Here is a 20164-nt window from a genome sequence, read left to right on the forward strand (position 1 = left end):
AAATGCAAAGTCCCTTTAATAAATTAGCATGACTTTAGTTGAGCTTTTATCGCTTTATTAAATCATTTTATATATGTAGATTCTCTCGCAAGTTTCACATTTATGGCTATCTAATTCTTATATTTCAAAACTTATTTTTTATTTCTTATACATAAAATTCAAGTAGATTATTTAATTTTTTAAAAAAATTAAATTATATTTTGTAGTTATTCTTCAGTAGCTAACTCAGTTTAGTTTATTTGTAGTTATTATTTAATCTAGTAACCATGGTCTAGAATTTTAGTTTTATTATTATTATTATTATTATTACAATCTAACATCATTCAATAGACTAAACATTTCAAAATAATTATGTAAATTTAGTACATAAATAAATTGAAATTTAAATATATACTTATTATTCTTATTACAAGAAAATGATACTGTTATTTCTTTAAGGGGCTTTTGTAGAAATAACTATTAGCCATCGAATTTGGAATTTTCTTTGAAACATGCAAAAACGAATAAGATGTCGTTTCAGAATGTTCATTGGTGGAAATTAAAAGAACAAGTACCCGCCATTGCAGACGAATCAAAGCGTACGGTGGATGCGCCCGCAGGTAATCAATCGTACGTGCCGAACCTTGGTTCCGTCAACGACACATCTCCGACGGCGTTTAATTAACGCTCTCGTGAACAACTCAACCGCAAAACGGTGTCGTAGCCCGTGAGACGTATGCAAAATTGAATAGGTGCAAGAAATTTGGATTACAAATAAATAGTATTCAATGGTTATTTGTACAGTCATTTCTAGATAATTATAGATATAACTGTACAAATAATGAAACCTGTCAATACCATGGATATGCGGTAAAGAGTTATCAAGTTTCACTTAAACTCGATTAGTCCAGACGTCCCTCTCGATTAAGAGATCAACAGTTCAAATCTCTTCCTAATTGAGCTACAAAATAACAAAAAATCCTTAATACAGCAATTACGAGCTCTAGGATTTATATCAACCATGGCACCTAGTTGTCCAGAAAGGCAGACCACTTCCTAGTAGTGATCAGCTGGAATGCTTTATTTTCTTTTACTAATCAATCAGTAGATAACGTATTTCTTGACCATGATTCATTCGAGCAAAAATGACCATAAACGCTTGCTTATGCGTAAGGTTGCCGAAATGCTGAAACCATACGCATAGGCAAGCTATACGACGAACAAATCGATGTGGTTCGAGAAATTTGCAATCAATTCAAGCTTGACCAACTACAACAATTTCAGTTTTCAGTATGGTAAACAAATAAAACTAATAGATTAAGAAAAGGCTCATTAAACAATATCAACGTCTTCAAAAAGAATGCAGGCCAAATCCTGTATCCTCCCACTAACCAAAACGGCAACTAAAACAAAACAGGACTCTCTACTGCTTCCCATTTAAGTTCAAAGGTGCAGAAAATACCGAATGAAGAAATAAATCTCACGTCATTGCTTAGTAGAAGAAGCCAAGCACTTTACCACCAACGTTCTTTCTTCTGGCCTCTTCATGATCCATGATTCCCGCAGATGTTGTCAACACAATGAATCCAAACTGTAAACGTTCGATAATCATTATTGTAAGAGTTTGGCTTAGGCAAATCATGAGCATAATACTAGAAATAAAGAAAAAAAAATACCTGTCTTGAGGGTAGCAACCTTGCAGTCCAACCTTCAATCTCCTTGACACCCACATCAAAACGGGGACTTATGACACCACATTTGTTGAGTCTCCCATTCAGTTCAACGACGATTTTCCCTGACCTATGATCATCAACGTACTCAAATTCCCCAATGTATCCTATAACAATGAAATTTTGAATAGAATTAAAATCAAAGAGGTTTAAAGTGCAAAGAATGAGATTGACAGAATTTCTTAATAATGAATACCATGCTTCTGCATAACAAGAAGAAACTTGATGATAACTTTGGAAGATGGCCTTATCATGACCTGGCGCTTGCCCCGTTTCTCAGCATTGTACATGCTTTTAAGAGCATCATTCAGAACACTCACGCGCACCATTGTAACTGCAAATACGTAAATCCCCAAATTTCAAGTTAAGTATATCGCAAAATTAGACTTAACAGCTAGAAATATCATTTTATCATCTTATATAATCTGCCAGTCACCACTCTTAGACCCAAATAATGCGAATTTCGTTCCCAATTCGTAAAACCCTAATTAAAACGGGAATCATTAAATAACAAAACAAGCAATAAGATTAATTAACAAACCATACAATCAACCCTTCATCGACTGACGGCTTACAAGAATCACTATATCGTCCTACACAAACTGCCAGCCACCACTCTTAGGCCCGAATAATGTGTATATCGTTCCCAGTTCCTAAAACCCTAGTTCTAATGCGAAGCATTAAATAACAAGACAACCTATGAAATTAATCAACAAATCATGCAATCGACCCTTCGACATCCGGTGACTTCCAAGTTACCTCTCGAACAGTATATAAATTCGACACATATACTTGAACCATCGAGTAGAACAAGTAATTGAACATAAAAGATGAAAAACGAAACAAATTTCTAGCTTACAACATCAATAGCGATAGAAAATGAAGGGCAGAAGAAACCACGTACAGCAAATAAGAAACGAAAGTTGCAGGGGCAACACCAAATGGGGGACGACTAGGGCTTCTTTCCACAGCTGAGAGAGAAGAGTAAGGAATAAAACCCTAGCGTATTTATACTACGTTAAAAATATATCTATATTCGCTCTGCGGCCCCAATTCTAGTCTCACCAATTGGGCCGAGCGGGAAGCATAGATATGACTTCGGTTCAAAAAAAAAAAAAAAAAAAATCAAATTACACGTCTTCGGCCCACATATTTATTACTGATTTTTTTGTTAATTTTAATTATTTACTTTCAAGATGTTTATTTTGTTTCATATATATATATTCCCATAACTTTAACCAAATTTATAAGAAAATGAGTCTGTAATTGTCCATTATTATTATTTATAAACTTTTATTATCTTTAAAACTTTAAAATTCGTCTATTAATAAGAGGTTTTATGAGATGTTCCACCTTCGTTGGGAGGAGAATAAACCACCATTTATAATGGTGTGAAAATCTTTATTAACAGACGCTTTTCAAAGCCGCTTGGAAGGAAAGTCCAAAGAAAGACAATATCTATTAACGGTGGATCTGGGCCGTTACATTTTCACCCTTATAGAATTATGATTACATGTTGAATGAATTTCATGATAAGGTTTTTATTAAAAAAAAAATGACATAAAACAATGAATGAGCTAAATTTATTAACTATAGAAAATACCGTGCTATAAAAAATAAAATTTACAAATTTGCTTAGACTTAGACTATGAATTTTCTGCGGAACACTGCAATGAACCAAAAAATGCGATCGAAAGAGAAGAAGATGCTGCCAATTTCCGAGTCTCTCTATATTTTCGTTCGATCCCGTCGCTCAATTTGGCATTTCTCTGTAGATTTTTCACGGAAGACAGTTGCTGTTCGGTCTCTATCTATGTTTTTTTTTTTTTTTTTTTCACTCTGAATCAGTATACATTTTCATGTTCAAGAGGCCATTCATTTTAATATTGCAACTATGCGAAAACGGAGCTTGATTTTGGACTACAAACGATATGAAAAGGAATCATCCGCCTTTATGGAAAGATACAACGATTAGAAGCCAAATCCATTTGACATTTTAAAAATTTTCCATGTAGTCAACTCCATTTTTATAAATATTGTTTGACTAATTTTTCAGCTTCAGAATCCGACACATGGAATCTTGCTCCCTTTGAAGAGAAGACAACCAGAAGCTTATTGTCTTTTGATGGACAGAAAAATGTTAGTACTCTGTATTGCTTGATAGACAAAACTTTTTGGTGATGATTGGCTTACACTTGAAAATGTGAGCTCATATAATCTGCATAGTTAGAATTGGGTAATTTGTATTTAGATTGTAGATTTATGATTATGAACGTCTTCTAAGAGTGAAGTTTATATTCATATAGCCTAAGATTTTGGTTTGGCTTCTAAATTTGGGTTTCATAAGTTTAATCTGTGAACTAAACACCCTTTTATAGATAGGTATTACCAGCTAGATTATCTAGAATTAGAAGATTATAGAGTCGGTGTTAAGGAGAACTAATGGTTGGTTCTACTTGTTAATATGTATTAGAACAATGACGTATACTACAATCCTAAATAGCTGATCTCAAATAGAAAACACCCTTCCATAATAGAATTGATTTCCATATGAAGATTTTTTTTTTCTTATAATTTGTCTGTATATGTGCAGCTATTATTTTTCTTCCATATGTCATGCTCTAAAGCTGTTTTGGTTAGTGGTGAATGTATAGAAATATTCAACAATATGGTGATGAATGAACTAGTAACCTGAGAAGACAATTATGCTGAACTAGTAACCTGAGAAGACAATTATGCTGATAGGTTTCATACTCATTGATTATTCAGAGTGATTATACTGTGATCTTCATGAAATGTAGGGACTAAAATCTTGCTTCCCTATCATATACTGATAATCACGTGATTTTGGATCTCTACTTTCTGTCATACTAGGTTTGAATTCTTGTGAATTTAAGTTTGTACATTTGATTGTGATAATTCGAAAATTTAGGCCACTTGGGCAACCCATTAATTAGCCTTTTTTTCTTTGGCTCGTATTTATTTCTAGATGTTTTGTAGTTTCCTAACAAAGTTAAAGGGACTAGAAGATGGCTGTGAGATCCCACATCGGTTGGAGAGGGGAACGCAACATTCCTTATAAGGGTGTGGAAACCTCACCTTAGTAGACACGTTTTAAAACCGTAAGGCTGATAGTGATATGTAACAGGCCAAAGCAGATAATATTTGTTAACGGTGGGGTTAGACTGTTACAATGGCTGAACTAGAATGATTTAAAATGGATCCATGGTGTGAACACATCATAAATAATCTCCATTTCTTAGTTCAGGTTAGGAATACGATCTTATTATTATTGTTTTAGGTGCTCTATGATTACTTATTTTATTGTTAAAGTTGAAATTAGATAGTATGCACTCTATAATGGTATAGAATGCATAAACTTTGTCATAATTATTTGGACTAATGTACAATTTTATATAGTTTTGTACGCTAATTTATACTAACCTATGAAAGGAGATCCAAATTTTATATCGTTTTATATCTATATTTGACTAGCTATACTATCCACCTATCCTGCATAATTTGGTGAAAGTGAAACCAAACAGATAGCTACAAAATTTGCCAAAATTTAGATGTAAAGCCGACCCTCTTCTCACTCTGCAAGGTTCTTAGTCAGTTGGTCGTTTTATATGCCTTTCATACATTGAATATGCTTGTGATATTAGAACTCTCTATGAAAGGGAAATTTTCATCCTCACACTCAACAGATCTTGTTCTTATTTTCTATAAACAATCACAGTTATAATCGACAATAAAATCTCATTGTTTGCAGCTTATTGGTTCTGTTTTAAAAATATATATTACCAACAGTTACTGATTCATCACTCCATTATGTACAGTAAAATATTGTTTACTCTGACCATGAGTTGATTTTAGTATGCTTGTATTATTAAATCATCAATTTGAATCTCTTTTCATATTAAAAAAAAAGGTTATCAAACCAAGTTAATTTAACGTGCATTTTCTTTTCTGAGTAAATAACTTGCTATCCAGCAAAAGGGCGAGTTACCAAAGTGCCCCAAACTCTCACTCTCTCTTAATATATATGCATTTTGTGCTTATGGGCTCCTTCAGGTTATATTGTTGCCTTTGTTGATTCATGCCTATAGAACCACCTGTCGAGTTGGCAACGCGAGGAAGCGAGCTCGTGCTTGGTGCTGCTGAGAGGTGAGAATCAGGGAATGAAATTTCTTTGTTCACTACAATTCATTTTTATTTCAGTTTTTCAGAAAATTCTGGAGATTATGGGTCTGAAAGAAAAATAATATAGACTAATAGAACTATTATGGTTGAAGAGTGAATTCATTCTATTGATCCTCTTCTTCTTCCCTTCCTCCTATTAGGAGTACTATTTGGAATACATAGGGAAATACAGCTTTTGATATTTGATTTGTAGATCTGGCCATTGACTCTGAAATTCAGAGAGGTTTTCTGTAAGCTTGTTGTTCCACTCCAAGAACAAGGAGGTTGAAAGATATTAGTGGAAGTGGTGGAAGCGTTCTTGATCAGTTTCTTACATTGAGAAATTCTACTCTTTCATCGATAGTTTACGATATGTTTATTGTATATATATACTTAACATGATGGCTTAAATGACAAGACGTTTTCTTAATAAATTTGTTGCATGGTAACTTCTCACTTATAAATTTCTTTGTAGCAGGACACAGTGAGATTTTACAGGTTAACATGGATGTTCCATCGCAGGTGGTTAATAATTAGTATGTATCAGTTCTCTCTCTCTCTCTCTCTCTCTTTTTCATTCGTTTCTTGTATGACCATAGTTTGATGAGGTAACAAGGGCATGGACTTATGTTAGGATAATTACTCGTTTATTTTTCCTTTTTGAGGGAGAACTTCATAGGAAAGAACGAGGGAAATTTGGGGCATATATAAGCAATGATCTAAAATCCATTCGTTTGGGATTGAACTACTTTTTCTGGAATGTTATCTAATCAATTTCATCACTTTCTAGGTGTTTACCACTTAGCACTGACCGGTCATGGCACATATAATGTAACAGTCTAAGCCCACTGCTAGCAAATATTGTCCATTTTTGCCCGTTATGTATCATTGTCAGCCTTATGGTTTTAAAACGCGTTTGCTAGGGAGAGGTTTCCACATTCTTATTAGAAATGTTTTGTTCCCTTCTCCAATCGATATGGGATCTCACAATCTACCCCCCTTGGGGGGCCAGTGTCCTCACTGGCACACCGCCTAATGTCTAGCTCTAATACCATTTGTAACAATTCATGCCCAACGCTAGCAAATATTGTCCATTTGGCCCGTTAAGTATCGCCGTCAGCCTCACGTTTTAAAACGTATTTGCTAGAGAGAAGTTTCCACACTCTTATCAGGAATGTTTTGTTCCCCTCTCCAATCGACGTGGGATCTCACATATAAAAACTAAACTCCCTAAATACTGGGCCAACTTTCTTTTAACGCTCCTTACCTATTACTTCTTCCATTTTCCTTTTTGTTCTTTGATGGAGTGACTTGTGAGATGAGACTTAAAGGATGAACCATTAAGGATTACAAAAAGATCAAGTATTATATTATGACAGCTCTAGCCTCTTGCTTGTTTTCTATCAAATTCTAACAATAAGCTAGAATGGACACCTTGGCAAATGTCGAGAAGTAGGGGCTTCGGTCTTTAGAGATAACATTGAAAGTCCGGGGATTAAGTCTATGTTGACAAACTTCATTAGAGAAAAAGAGGGGATATACCTATAGATCTATGCGTTCATAAATACATGTCGTAATCTTCCTCAAAAAGTTTGTTGATTAACGACAGTGGCTTCTGTCTGGAGTCCAAATTATTCAACAATGATGGCCAGCTAAAAGGTGAAGGCTTCACTATTCCTTGTCAGCACCCTATTACCTACCAGCCAGGTAGTCACTTTCTTCTTGATTTTCTTATATTAATTTTGGGTTAATGTTCTTCCTGATTTTTCCTGATTTCATGTTTGCTTTCCCTCATATTTCTACCAACTACTTCAAGAATGATTGCACTAAACGACATAACATAATATCATTTGATTTTCATCACATTAAGTTGCCTATGTAACTCTGTAATTTTGGTTGAGTAACAAAATTCTAAACTTCAAAACGCCACTTTTGAGTGGTAATAATTGTGTTCTTAATGGTAATAATTGTGTTTTGTTTGCGGAAGGTTGCAATGCAAGTAAGTCCAGGAGTGAAAATGTTTCACCACAGTCAGTATTGTTTCCCAAGAAGATTTCTTTTCTGCAGAATGAATCGGTAAAACCTCATTCCCTCTAATGATTTCCCTGCTTGCTTTTAGAACTTCAACTTTCCATGGATTTACTGCTTCTACTGAAAAACTGTGTGTACTCCTTCAATCTTCTGGCCTAATAGCATGCAAAGAAACGCGAGTTCTTCGCCCAGAAAGGCGTACAAGCAGCCCCATATGATCTGGCAGGGGATAACAAGAGAATGAAGGTCAGTGCCTTTGATTAATATAAACAAGAACAAAACAAAACAGCCTTAGGACGGGGTAGAGGGAACCCCTCCCAAACTTGTACACTTTCATTTACTTTCATTTTTCTTTTATTGCTTGTAGTTGCAGGAACCAGTAAGGAGAAGCCAAAGGCTTAGTGATAAAATTACTGCCCTTCAAAAGCTGGTTTCCCCATACGGCAAGGTTGGTATTTTCTTTTCTTCTTAAAGTAGACTATAAAATAACATATGAAGTAGTTCCTTTTCTTAAACAGTATGTCATTTTTGTTAACTTATTGTAGACTGATACCGCATCTGTTCTTCAAGAAGCCTGTCTTTATATCAAATTCGTTCAAGAACACATTCAGGTACAATTCACTGAGACACGAGCCTTCCCGTTACTTCCCTAGTTTAAGTTCTTGTCTCTTTAAGTCATTTGTCTGAGATCTCACATCGGTTGGAGAGGAGAACGGAGCATTCTTTATAAAGGTCTAGAACTTCTCTTTAGAAGACACATTTTAAAAACTTTGAGGGGAACCTCGAAAGGAAAAGTCAAAATAGGACAATATCTGTTAGTGATAGACTTAGACTATTACAAATTCAATCTAAGTATAACCGAGTAGACACGACACGGGAAGAATATAAACTTTAAAAGGTGGCTTGAAGCTTGAAATTCATAGTTTTTTTTTTTTTTTTTTTCCTGGCTTTGGAGCAGAATCTACTTCAGATGCAGAGTAGCTCATACAAAAACCTAAATCCTCAGGTAAAACTGTAAAAAATCTTCAGCTTCTTATGGTGAAATTTCAAGAGGAAGAAATTATTGTAAAAATTACTGCTCCATTTAAGGTTGATCTGTCTGAAACTTTATTTTTTCTTCAGGGAATTCAACAGAAGCAAGGAAATCTAAGAAGTGAAGGACTATGTGTGGTTCCTGTGACTTTTACCCAGAAAATAGCCCTCAATAAGGACATAAATTTGGTGTCCTGAATTCAGTATGATGTATCAAAACGACATGTCGGTTCACCAACCTTATTCTGTGGGCTAATTTCATGATGAATGAATGATTACCGATTCTGCCATAGTTATTATTATTATTATTATTATAGTTTTAAATATAATTTAATTGAGTTATATTTATATCGATGATGATTAAGTGAAAATAAAAAATAATAACCAATATGGAATAAAATAGTCATAGTCAGTCGGAAAATCTTAAAAAATAATATTGAAATATAAATTGGAGTCCGTATAAAATTTTAAAAAAAATTCCAAAAAATTGCGTTAATTGACATAAAAGATGCATAAATTACAAAGTATATACCAAAAATGAATTTATTTTTTATAAATCAAATCAGCCGAAACGATGCCCACCGCAAAAATTAGGTGGAACCAAATAATTGGTAGAATGTTCGGATTTTTAACCGTCCCGGTGACATTAGCAATCGCCCCCAGCCCCGGGGTGATCGGCTACCACAATTTTATTAATTTATTATTAATTAATTATTATTATTAATGATATTATTTGTAATTTATATTTATAATATTGGATTTTAATAATTAGCGTCGAATCTCTTTGCACAGCACAGCCCTCGTTTCCCATCCCATCGTCCTCCTCCTCCCTTCACCCTCTCTTCTATCTTCTTTATCAACTCGCTTCTAGTTGCCCTAATTTTTCTCAGCCTTTCTCGCCATTTCTTTCGTTTTCTCGCCCCATTATTTTCTCGGAAAAATGGTGAGCGTTCTTGCCTCTTTTCTATGCTTCGTTCCACTCATTTATATGTTTTTTTTTTTTTTTTTTGTTGATTTTTCTTTCCATTTATTTGTTAATTTGTTTCTTTAGTCTTCCTCGATTTGTTCATCTTTGTCACTTTTCTGTTCGATCCGTGGAGTTCTTGGTTGGTTTGAAACGGAATCCTTGTAAATCGCTGCACCGATTGGTGGTTAATTTGTTTTTCCTTCTCGATGATCATTTTTGGTCCGCTTGGTTATTGTTTCAATGGCCATAGGCTGTTGATTATGCTGACATATTAGTGCCTGATCTCTGTTCCGTTTATTTTTTTTTTTTTTAAATATCGACTGCCATGCACTTGTAAGCGTGTGGGTCAAAGCATTGGCCACCTTTGATGTAACGCGATTTATTACATTCTCGTACATTTGTTGCAATTTTCATTAGGACCTTGTAACTGTACTCTGTTCTCGAATTATAGTTATTTCAAGATTATGTAATAGAAAATTTGGACTGGTTCTTGTAAAAGGAGGATGCATCGGTCCAATTATTTTATCAATCTTTTAATTAATTTTGTAATTATTTTTTTCATTTTACTCATAAAAGGGGATAATCTCAGTGGTTTAAACACATGCATTTGTGTTGATGGATAATTAGTATCGTGATATTTTTCATTGCATGATCCTAAAGAGAGTGATGAATCCATAAAAAAAAAAAAAAAAAATTATAATTTGGTAAGCTAGGAGTGCTTAATGATATAGTTTGAAGGGAAGAACTGAAGGATGTTGGATCGGAAAGGTAAACATCAAATTAACTATTTAAGTAGAGGTTTATTAGCGGAGTAGTCCATCTCATATTTGTATATTTTATCCTTCGGTGCTTGTCACCATCACCATTAAATTCCTTCATGAATTTAAGATATTCCAATTGGGGAGAGTTCATTCTAAGGTGCATAGACTAAAGAGTTGAGCATCAGAACTCGAAGGTGCGTTTCGATTAGAAATTAAAAGGCAGCAGCTTTAGAATTTCAGGTAGGAGCTGATTAAAGTATGCCTTCTTCACATTAAAGGACGGTCAAGTTTTACCAAAGGTTGTGTTCATACTGTAATGTCTTTTTTAGGGCTTCCTTTAAATAAGCTAGGATCTAAGCACTTTGTTAACTGAACTTTTTGCATCTGCGGCTCTGTGTTCAGACGATTCAATTTTAGGGCTTTCTTTCCCACTTTGTTATCTAAACCATCTTTTTTGAAAGGCCTTGGAGTAGGGAATATTGAATCGATGAATGTGTTGCTTAGCTTTGGATATTTTCAAGAGTAAATGACTTGGAATGTTAAGAATTTATTTGGCTTTTTACTCTCTCATGCTAGCAATATTTCTAGAAGTCCTTGGTTATAACACTGTCTAATGTAAATCTCTCTCTCTCTCTCTCTCTATACTTTTAATTGACTCCGCTGCCTTTGTGGCGATGTCATTTGTCTACAATAATTTATAATTACCTTCACTTCTCACTCTAGAGCTAGTTGGAGATAGACTTTTTCTTTCCATACTTCCTCCCCCAGGAAAAAGAATTAAGAAAAGAAGGAATCGGTAGTTGTTTAAATCGTTTGGTGGAGTAATTGTATTATTGTGTTGTAGTTAAAGATATGAAGATTCACAGCCCCCAACACTATTTTCACACTCCAACCAGGTATCTGTTTGTCAAATTTGAGCTGCATGGACGTATTTTCTAGCAAAGATGTGAACTCATTAGAGAAATGGGAAATTGGCCACTTTTCTTCCATCTTTATCTAGCCTGCACTGGACTTCTACTATGGTTGGGGTTCATGGATGCCATGGAGGTTTAGGTTCTCTGAGTTCATAATTTATATTTGTAAATCAATCTTTCACAGGCAAATGCAGCATCCGGGATGGCTGTGCATGATGATTGCAAGCTTAGGTTTCTGGATTTGAAGGCCAAAAGAACCTTCCGTTTTATAGTATTCAAGATTGAGGAAAAACTGAAGCAGGTTGTGGTGGAAAAGCTTGGCGAGCCATCTCAAAGTTATGAGGACTTTGCTGCCAGCCTTCCTGCCGATGAATGCCGATATGCAGTCTATGATTTCGATTTTGTGACTGAAGAGAATTGCCAAAAGAGCAGGATTATATTCATTGCATGGTAAATTCACTACATAGCCTGCGCTCTCATTTTTGAAACGGGTTCTTTCATTTTGTGAACATGCATTCTAACTCATGATTTATCAATTGTATTAAGGTCTCCTGATACATCAAAGGTGAGAAGCAAGATGATTTACGCAAGTTCCAAGGATAGGTTCAAGAGGGAGTTGGATGGCATCCAAGTGGAGTTGCAAGCAACTGATCCTACCGAGATGGGGCTTGACGTTATTAGAAGTCGGTCGGGGTCGGGTTGAGTCATTGTGATGCAGAGCTGGTGGTGTTCATAGATTGTGGGCTCCAAACTTTCCTTTTATGATGCTATATGATAATATTGGCTTGTTCTTGAGAAGTTTTACCTAAGAATTTTAAGGATGACTGTTCTTTTGGGTTTGGTGGATTTTAGTTGGATGGATATTTATGATATGCACAGGGTAAATATGGATCAATGCCAGTTTGGTTTTATCAGGAGAACCACTCGGAATAATTTTCAATGATTTTCGAGTTTCGTAGGTTCCATTCTTTTGTACTCAAATCTCCTTGTGGTTCCATCCTCGGTTCATGACCCAATTACATTGTGACCAAGGTTTGCTGTAAAGCTCCCCCCTGTGCGGATATTTTTAAACGCATTACTGCTAGCAATTATTTTGACTATTAGATTAATGTATCCTGTTTTTTCTTTTGACTATTAGATTTATTTATTTTGGGGATGATATATTTTTTTAACCATTTGAGTTGGGTATGGTTTGACATGTACGTTCTTGAACTTTAGTACTTGTTAATAAATCTTTGAACCTTCATATTTTTGTATCATAGTAACTCTATCTTTAATATATGTGTGAAGCTGTAAAAAAAACATTGGACAATTTATAATGTATATAAAGTTCTTCCAACAAAGTATATTTTTATTGAAAGTTTAGAAAGTAAAAGTTTCAAATTCGGAACTATAATCGAAATTTTGCAAAATACATAATTTGAGAAGGCAGTTGTAAAAGTCCTACTTGAATTCAATCGTTTCCTTTTATTTAAGTTATTTATATAAAAAATCGTAAATAACATCAACCAAGGGTCTATAGCTCAGTGGTAGAGCATTTGACTGCAGATCAAGAGGTCACCGGTTCGAACCCGGTTGGGCCCTTTATTCATCTTCTTTTTTTCATTTTTCTTAAAAGCAGCTGTATTCCAAAGTAGAGTCACCGTTTAATTTTATTTTTATTAAGTTTTATGACCTTTTCTTTTAAAATTATTAAAAAAATTCGAGCAATTGAAAAGGAAAAAAATCAAGGTCTATAGCTCAAAGTATTTTTTTAAACCTGCCGCTTTTAACTATTAAAATTATTTAAAAATTAGAGTCAAAATCATTAAATGAATTTTTTAGAAAAGTTCAGTACGCTACACAATTAATCAAATTGAAAAATATAATAATCCATCTTAAAGTTTAATTCTTAATCCAATCTGTCTGACATTCATAATCTTGTTATTTCGATAAATTGAGGAAGAAAAAAAAATCATCACCAAACACTCTGATTCGGCTTAAGACTCACCGCTAGTGATGTCATAGTAGAAAAAAAGCTATAATTTTTTCTCATAAATCTTCAAAAGATAAATCCAGTAATAACTTAAATAAGATCCTCATCTAAAATTTTCAACTCCCAGCATGAAGATTACTACTCACACAGAGATTCTAAAAGCAAAAGATTTCTGCAAAACTTGGATTGAATTCTATCAGAACTCATTCTTCTGCTCACCCAGACCTACTCCAGTGCTTCAATTTGAGATTGCAAAGGCTTTAATTTGAAAGCAGGTTTCTTCCCTTAGTTTGAACTGAATACAGAATAAAAAAAAAAAAAATTAGAACACAATTCCAAATATACTGAGCTAAATGGAATGTCCAATATGAAGATATATGCATATCAGCAGTTCAGGTTTCTTCAGCCTAAAAACGTTACAAGAAATAGTATCGAGCTTCGAGTTACCGAGGCTAACCAGTCATGAAGAGAGGAACACTTTAGAACGCCACGAGAAAACTTCCAATTTTTGGACTTCGCTTTTCAATGCTTGTACATAATTCTCCAATGTGTCTGCCTGTTCATTTATTGTATCACTAGAAACAGTATCATTTGCAAGGTTTACAGCTGCCATTTGTGAAAGTTGAAAGTTCTCTGCAGTTCGTTGGAGCTTCTTTGCAGTTTCTTCCTTTCCCAGCATCATAAGGGAAACCAATATAGATTTAAGCTCAGACCTAGCCCCAGCAGTTAGAGACATGCCCTTTAAATGCTCAACAAGAGCCATCTCCTCTCCAGGACTACACGTGTAAAATAATAACGTTATTTCATGAGCAACAAGATGCCATAGTTATAAGAAAAATCATCAGTTTAGATACCTTCCCGGACGAATTTTTCCCCTACTTTTCTGACGTTTTGCCTCTCTTGATTTCCTACCTGCAGTTGTGCTCATGGAAACAGTTGAACTCCTCCTACTCCTGTTCATAAATTTTTTTATAAGAGCTTCTGTTCGTAATTTGAGGATGGCCTTGCCAAATATAAGTAACAGCATCCTTCCAGGTTCACTCATAAAAGATATGTTAGCAGACTGATATTTCATCTTCTTCATGTTCAATCAAATAATAAGAGTTTGAAGAAATAAGGATTGGCATGAAAAATGGAACTTCAAAGAAAGAGGAAAGATCATCTTTTGAAAAAGAAAAAATCGTGAAAAAAGAACAAGCAAAAAATTCCGACAACTTTGTCCTGGATTAGCCAGTTATCTAGTTTTAATGTTGCCACATCAAACTATACATACCATACATACAATATCAGCAGAATCAGTAATGATTTATTGAAGAGTTGAGAAATTTCCAAATACAGGTAGATTAGGACCTCTAGGGGAGTAATTATATTAGAGAAGCACAAAAGAAGCTAAGCCAAATCCATGAAATTAAATTAGGTGTCAAGAGTTCAGTAGTTAATTAGGTGTCGAGTTTAGAAGTTTGTTATCTATCAAGGTCCGATTCAACAACATTCTTATTTTCCATATTTAATTTATTTCCTATGTTTTTAAAAATGTTTTTTGTTTTAAAAGAAAATAATGAAGATGTTTCCTTTGTTTTTATTATTTTTTATTGTGGAGGTTTAAACATGCACCTTGACCATTCTTATGTGAGACAAATGTATAAACCTGCAATGTAACAGCCCAAACCCACCGCTAGCAGATACCGTCCTCATTAGGCTATCCCTTCAAGAGCTTCCCCTCAAGGTTTTAAAATACGTCCACTAGGGAGAGGTTTCTACACCCATATAAGAAATGTTTTGTTCCCCTCGAGATGTGGGATCTCACAATCCACCCCCTTGGGGGCCCAGCGAGACGCTGGCACATCGCCTGATGTCTGACTCTGATACCATTTGTAACATACAACCTTTAGAGTCAAGAAACAACATTCAGGTGAGACTTTAGCAAACACTAAATGTTAAACTTCCGGAGGTTATATAGCCAAACACGAGTACCTTATTTATATAGAAAACACAGATAGACTTAGTAAATATCAAAGAACGGTAAAGCAGTATGATAAAGAAGCGTAGAATACATACCCAGCTGAGTAAGCACTCATTCCACTCAAATTACTGCTAGCTTCTGACGCAGTATCATCATCAAAATTATTCATTGAACTTTCCTCTGCCTTGATTTTAGCAGCAAGAAGTAGTCTTCTCTGCCGAACAGCTAAGTATCGAGTTAAATATTTCCCTACTTTCTCCAATCCTTCCTCATATTCACCAATAAGCAAGCTTGCACATTCGACAGATGCATTCTTCATTTCTGAAACTAAATCTTCTCTCTGATGCATAAAAGCAATTCTCAAAGCCTCTTCCCAGTCCCTAGCACTAATTAACAACGCCATCCCACGGTTAATATCCCTACAGTACTCCAGGGCAATTGTAGCAGCTTCACCTGGTTTACCAAGAGCTTGAAGCTCTTCACAAAGTTCATGAGCCAATTGCAATATCTCGTCTTCTCTCATTTTAAGCAATCCAGCGACTATAAACACCTGCCTCCAGTTACCACTAGAACGATATGATTGCAAAGCCTTTTCCAAATTGAAACAGCAGAGATAAGTTTCTGCAGCATCCTCAAAAATTTTTTCATCACTGAGATAATCACCCCAGGCCTCAAGGACTAATTTCTTCTTGGCATCATCTGTGATCAACTTAAGCCCCAAAGGGAATAGCTGAGGTTGTTTCTTCATTAGGTTCATACAATCAGAAAAATGATCCTCCCCAGCTGAAACAATATGATTTAAAGCTTTCTCAGATCTTGACAATCTTAGGTCAATATTATAGCACATTAGGAGGAATGGCATCTTCTCCAATTCCTGAAGATAAGGGATAAATTCTTTTGGATCTCGCTGTGAGTTTATTGCCACAATAGCAGCAAGTTTTAAATCATAAAGGCCTAAAGCAGTATCAAAAACAGCATCGGCATCAGACAACCATAAGAGATGTTTAAGAGCTTCTTCAGAAGAAGGATAAGATGTTCTCCTCGTGTCATCAGAATTTGACAGTTCAATTTCACGTATGACTTTTATCCTCTCCAAAGCTTCTTCAAGTGCTGGCGGATCACTACGTGCAAGGGTGGTCAAAATGCATATTTCTCGTGCTGGACTTTCCATCATATGCTCCTCAATAGCCCTCCTTATGGCCAATAGGACTGAAGAAACCTTGTTTTCTACATAAGAATCTTTGGATACTCTCAGTGCTCCAACTTTATTGTCATCCATGCATGAATTGGATGTGAAGTTTTTATACAAGGTCTCCGTTACATTTTCGTTCTTTATGGCACAAACAAATTCAGTGATGTGGCTAAAATTATTAACTTGCTTCACAAAATCTGCCGCAGACTGGATAAATGCCTGTAAACCGCAGTAATCAACAATGACATTAAAATCTATCCTATGGCGCCTAACCATAAGAAGTGCATCTCTAAAGCGTCTTTGAATCAATGCATTAGTGATAGATGCGAGTACCAACTTTCTTGGATATATGCACTCCAGATTTCCTCGAGTTGTTTGTAATATTACAGCAGCAGCATCACCATGTAGAACACCAACAATTTTGGCGCTTCTTTCCCATATATAAATAAAGTTTCTACCTTCTTCTTCTTTGTATTTGTTACTAGCTTGGAAAAAGTTGTATTCCTCATCTATTTTCTTATGCAATACATCCAGAATGTCGAGAATACAGAGCATATCCTGTTTAGTTGCTAAAATCAAATGCGTAGTTATTTGGTCACCCAAATTTGAGTAAAACGAGAAACCACTACAATTGTTGCAGACTACCATCCTATTCATATGAACCCTCCCAACATCATCAAGTCCAAAAAGAAGGGGCTTTAATAACCCATTATTATCCACCAAAGCCACGCTCATCCAGGGACAAGATGATGAAAAGCTCTTATCCTCCTGCTTCAAAAATTCACCAGAAAAGCCTGACCCTGATGCATACTTAAGAATTTCCCCACCATTAAGCTGGACAAATGCAGTACAGTTCTCAGCAGGATTCGAAGCTACACATATGACTGGTCCTTCAATAAATTTTCGATTAGAAATCCTTGCATGCCAACCAGAACATGTAGGTAAACCTGGAACATGATCCTTAGAACATTCAAGATCAATTTCCAATACACAAAATCCAAGAGGCTCCTCGTTTGGGGAGCCTTGAGAGACATAATTATAATCGTCAGACCCATAATGAGAAACAACAAGAAGTTTATGCAAGTCCAACCAGACAAGTTGCTGAAAGGAGCCAAATGTTGATTCAAAAGATGAAGCTTCAACATAAAATTCCTTTCCTTCTAGTTCTTCCCAGAAATCAGCTGCAGGAAACTCAACAGTGCATAAACGCCCGTCTGATAAGAAGGCAGCCAAACAACTCTTGGAATTCTTAGAATAAAAGGCCACATCACGGACAGCACTTGAAAATTTCAAGCTGAATAAATACAGAGGAGGTGGCATGAGTGATAAAGAAAGAGGGGTCACTAGTATCTTTGCATCATCAATCACCAATGCTGTTGAGTTCTCCATGATAGCTGAAATCCAAATAAAGTTGTACATTGTAATTTGTCCATGAACAGTCCAACAAAATAACTGAAGAGGCCTTGTTGGATCCCATACAAACCTAACCATATCCTGCTTTGAGTACCGAATTTCATGCTTCAAGTACCAATGATTATTGCTGAAAAGCCAGACTTCTACAGAATCGTAATTTTCACATCTAACAATAGCAGCAAGAAGATCTGAACTGCAATTCCACTTCAAAAGTTCAACTTTTGCACTATTTTTCTCGTTAATATGAAAAGAACTTCTTTCTAATCCATTCCTTTCAAAAAATACTACAGTAGGACATTCAATTTCACTTTTCTTATCATAAACAGCCGCAATTTTGGCTCCACTGGGCATCCAATCCAAAACTCCTTCCACAAAGTTTTTAAATTCAGATGAAGCATGCAAGGAACCTCCATCCCGCTCCCAGATCTTGAGCTTCTTAAGTGAAGTATTAGAATTTTCGACATCACTTAGTGTCACAAAGTATTTCCCATCACCTCGCCAAGAAATGGAACTTTCAAAATCATTTTGTTCTGAAAAATTTGGTTCACCTGAAAACACAATCCAACCATATATTAACTAATATTCAGAAATTGAAACCATTTCTAATGTTACCATGGATGGTCCTTAAAATGACCAGAGAACAACAAGGAGCACCTTGCAGCCAACGTCATCAAGTAGTTAAATGTGTGCTCAAAAGTCATCGGTTAAACAAAGTTCATCAACTCTATGGAAATAGCAAGTGGCATAATGAAAAGAAAAAGGCTCTACGAAAAGGTCATTATTTTGTTATCAGTGAGCCAGGTGCATGTAAATTTGGTATATATTAACATAAAATACCCCCTTCAGTAAAGTATGGAAGAACTCCTTACGTACGTCAACACACCTTCAGGAAAATCCTCGAGAGTGTTCTCATACATCAAATCCCAATCATGAGTCATTACTAAAATCTGCCGAAGCCCAGAAATTATGCATAACAAATCACCATCTGGACTAGGTGAGATGCGTTTCACACCGCCCTCCACCCTGCCAACAACTTCACTCCCACTTCCATCCACGGAAATCAGCAAAAGAAGTCCACTACGAGTTCCCACTATCAGAGCTTCTTTCTCCATCAAATAATCAAAGGAAGTAACACAGTCCCCAGTTTCCACGTCTATATGATGAACTTCCGCAGGCAACATGGCTACGCTCTTCATTCTTTCATTCTGATACATCGAACAGAAAAACGCGAATAACAAGCATATTTAGCACAGTAAAACATCGAAACCTCAGAATTGATTCGAGAAAAAAAAAATAAAAAAAATAAAAAATAAAAAATAACAGAAAGAAAACGAATTTGAAAAGCGAGAAGGTTAGAACTCACATGGAACGAAGTAAGCTGAGTAGTGTATACGAAATTAGCGGAGGAAAGAAAGAAGAGACGATTCCGCTCAATGTCGAAGGCGGAGAACTGTACGACTTCTTCATCGGTCTGTAATTCGAGTTTGAGAGAGCTCTCGGTGTAAAGCTTCAAGTTATTCATCTCAGAACACAGAAATCTCGAATCTTCAGAGAGAGCTGGGGTTTTTTTGGGGTTTTAGGGAATTGAAGCCTTTGAAGAAGAGGAACTTTTCACGGCGGCGGTTGCTGCCAGGTTATTTATATAACCTAGTTCCTCCGATCGGTCAGTGGGAATTTTAGGCCATATTATTAGAAACAACACCGCCCTTGTGCTCACCGCTACAGTTAGTGGCAGAGCATGTTAATAAGCTGGCTAATGAAGGGTATTTTTGTCACGTTCGTCAAGTTAAGTGACTCGGCTTGACAGGTATTGCCGGTTAATTTTTCCCACTCGCTTAATTTCACATCCAATTATTTGAATAATATCCTCTTAATTAATTATATGGTGAAATGTATTTAAATTAATTAATTTGACATTTAATTACATGTGTATGTATCCTTAAAACCAAGATATACATGCCGATATGTCAGTTTATCAACTTTTAACTTTAATTCTATAATTTTTAATTTAGTTTCTATCTAATT

The 20164-nt window shown here is 35.4% G+C and overlaps 4 protein-coding genes and 1 non-coding gene across 9 annotated transcripts; 3 read left to right on the forward strand and 2 right to left on the reverse strand.

The window, feature by feature from the left end:
* Positions 1-1210: 1210 nt before the first annotated feature.
* On the reverse strand, positions 1211-2753 carry LOC111489629 (40S ribosomal protein S15a-1). The gene is made up of 4 exons (XM_023137943.1): positions 2614-2753; positions 1906-2043; positions 1656-1816; positions 1211-1570 (listed from the first exon to the last, which is right to left on the reverse strand). The coding sequence occupies exons 2-4, from the start codon at positions 2036-2038 to the stop codon at positions 1472-1474; spliced, it is 393 nt and encodes a 130-aa protein (XP_022993711.1). The 5' UTR covers positions 2039-2043; positions 2614-2753; the 3' UTR covers positions 1211-1471.
* A 2826-nt stretch (positions 2754-5579) lies between these two features.
* On the forward strand, positions 5580-9256 carry LOC111489269 (transcription factor bHLH112-like). 3 transcript variants are annotated; one of them, XM_023137404.1, is made up of 9 exons: positions 5580-5876; positions 6370-6427; positions 7501-7598; positions 7879-7967; positions 8085-8168; positions 8296-8370; positions 8468-8533; positions 8881-8928; positions 9045-9256. In XM_023137404.1, exons 2-9 carry the CDS (start codon positions 6396-6398, stop codon positions 9150-9152), a joined length of 600 nt encoding a protein of 199 aa, XP_022993172.1. In that variant the 5' UTR covers positions 5580-5876; positions 6370-6395; the 3' UTR covers positions 9153-9256. The 3 variants fall into 3 exon arrangements, with proteins under 3 accessions (XP_022993172.1, XP_022993170.1, XP_022993169.1); XM_023137402.1 differs by having other exon boundaries at positions 5584-5876; positions 6367-6427; positions 8290-8370; XM_023137401.1 differs by having other exon boundaries at positions 5586-5876; positions 8290-8370.
* Positions 9257-9707: 451 nt separating this feature from the next.
* Positions 9708-12559, forward strand: LOC111489270 (actin-depolymerizing factor 2-like). Its single transcript, XM_023137405.1, has 3 exons — positions 9708-9897; positions 11781-12046; positions 12143-12559. The coding sequence occupies exons 1-3, from the start codon at positions 9895-9897 to the stop codon at positions 12297-12299; spliced, it is 426 nt and encodes a 141-aa protein (XP_022993173.1). The 5' UTR covers positions 9708-9894; the 3' UTR covers positions 12300-12559.
* A 549-nt stretch (positions 12560-13108) lies between these two features.
* Positions 13109-13180, forward strand: TRNAC-GCA. The gene has a single exon. It is a non-coding gene; the product is annotated as a tRNA-Cys (tRNA).
* Positions 13181-13603: 423 nt separating this feature from the next.
* Positions 13604-19821, reverse strand: LOC111489178 (elongator complex protein 1). 3 transcript variants are annotated; one of them, XM_023137274.1, is made up of 6 exons: positions 19503-19821; positions 19023-19344; positions 15630-18687; positions 14426-14524; positions 14029-14347; positions 13604-13866 (listed from the first exon to the last, which is right to left on the reverse strand). In XM_023137274.1, the coding sequence occupies exons 1-5, from the start codon at positions 19659-19661 to the stop codon at positions 14032-14034; spliced, it is 3954 nt and encodes a 1317-aa protein (XP_022993042.1). In that variant the 5' UTR covers positions 19662-19821; the 3' UTR covers positions 13604-13866; positions 14029-14031. The 3 variants fall into 3 exon arrangements, with proteins under 3 accessions (XP_022993042.1, XP_022993044.1, XP_022993043.1); XM_023137276.1 differs by having other exon boundaries at positions 13604-13873; XM_023137275.1 differs by having other exon boundaries at positions 14019-14347.
* Positions 19822-20164: the final 343 nt, after the last annotated feature.

The sequence above is a fragment of the Cucurbita maxima genome, unplaced genomic scaffold (genome assembly GCF_002738345.1).
Source record: "Cucurbita maxima cultivar Rimu unplaced genomic scaffold, Cmax_1.0 Cma_Scf00014, whole genome shotgun sequence".
Lineage (NCBI taxonomy): Eukaryota > Viridiplantae > Streptophyta > Magnoliopsida > Cucurbitales > Cucurbitaceae > Cucurbita > Cucurbita maxima.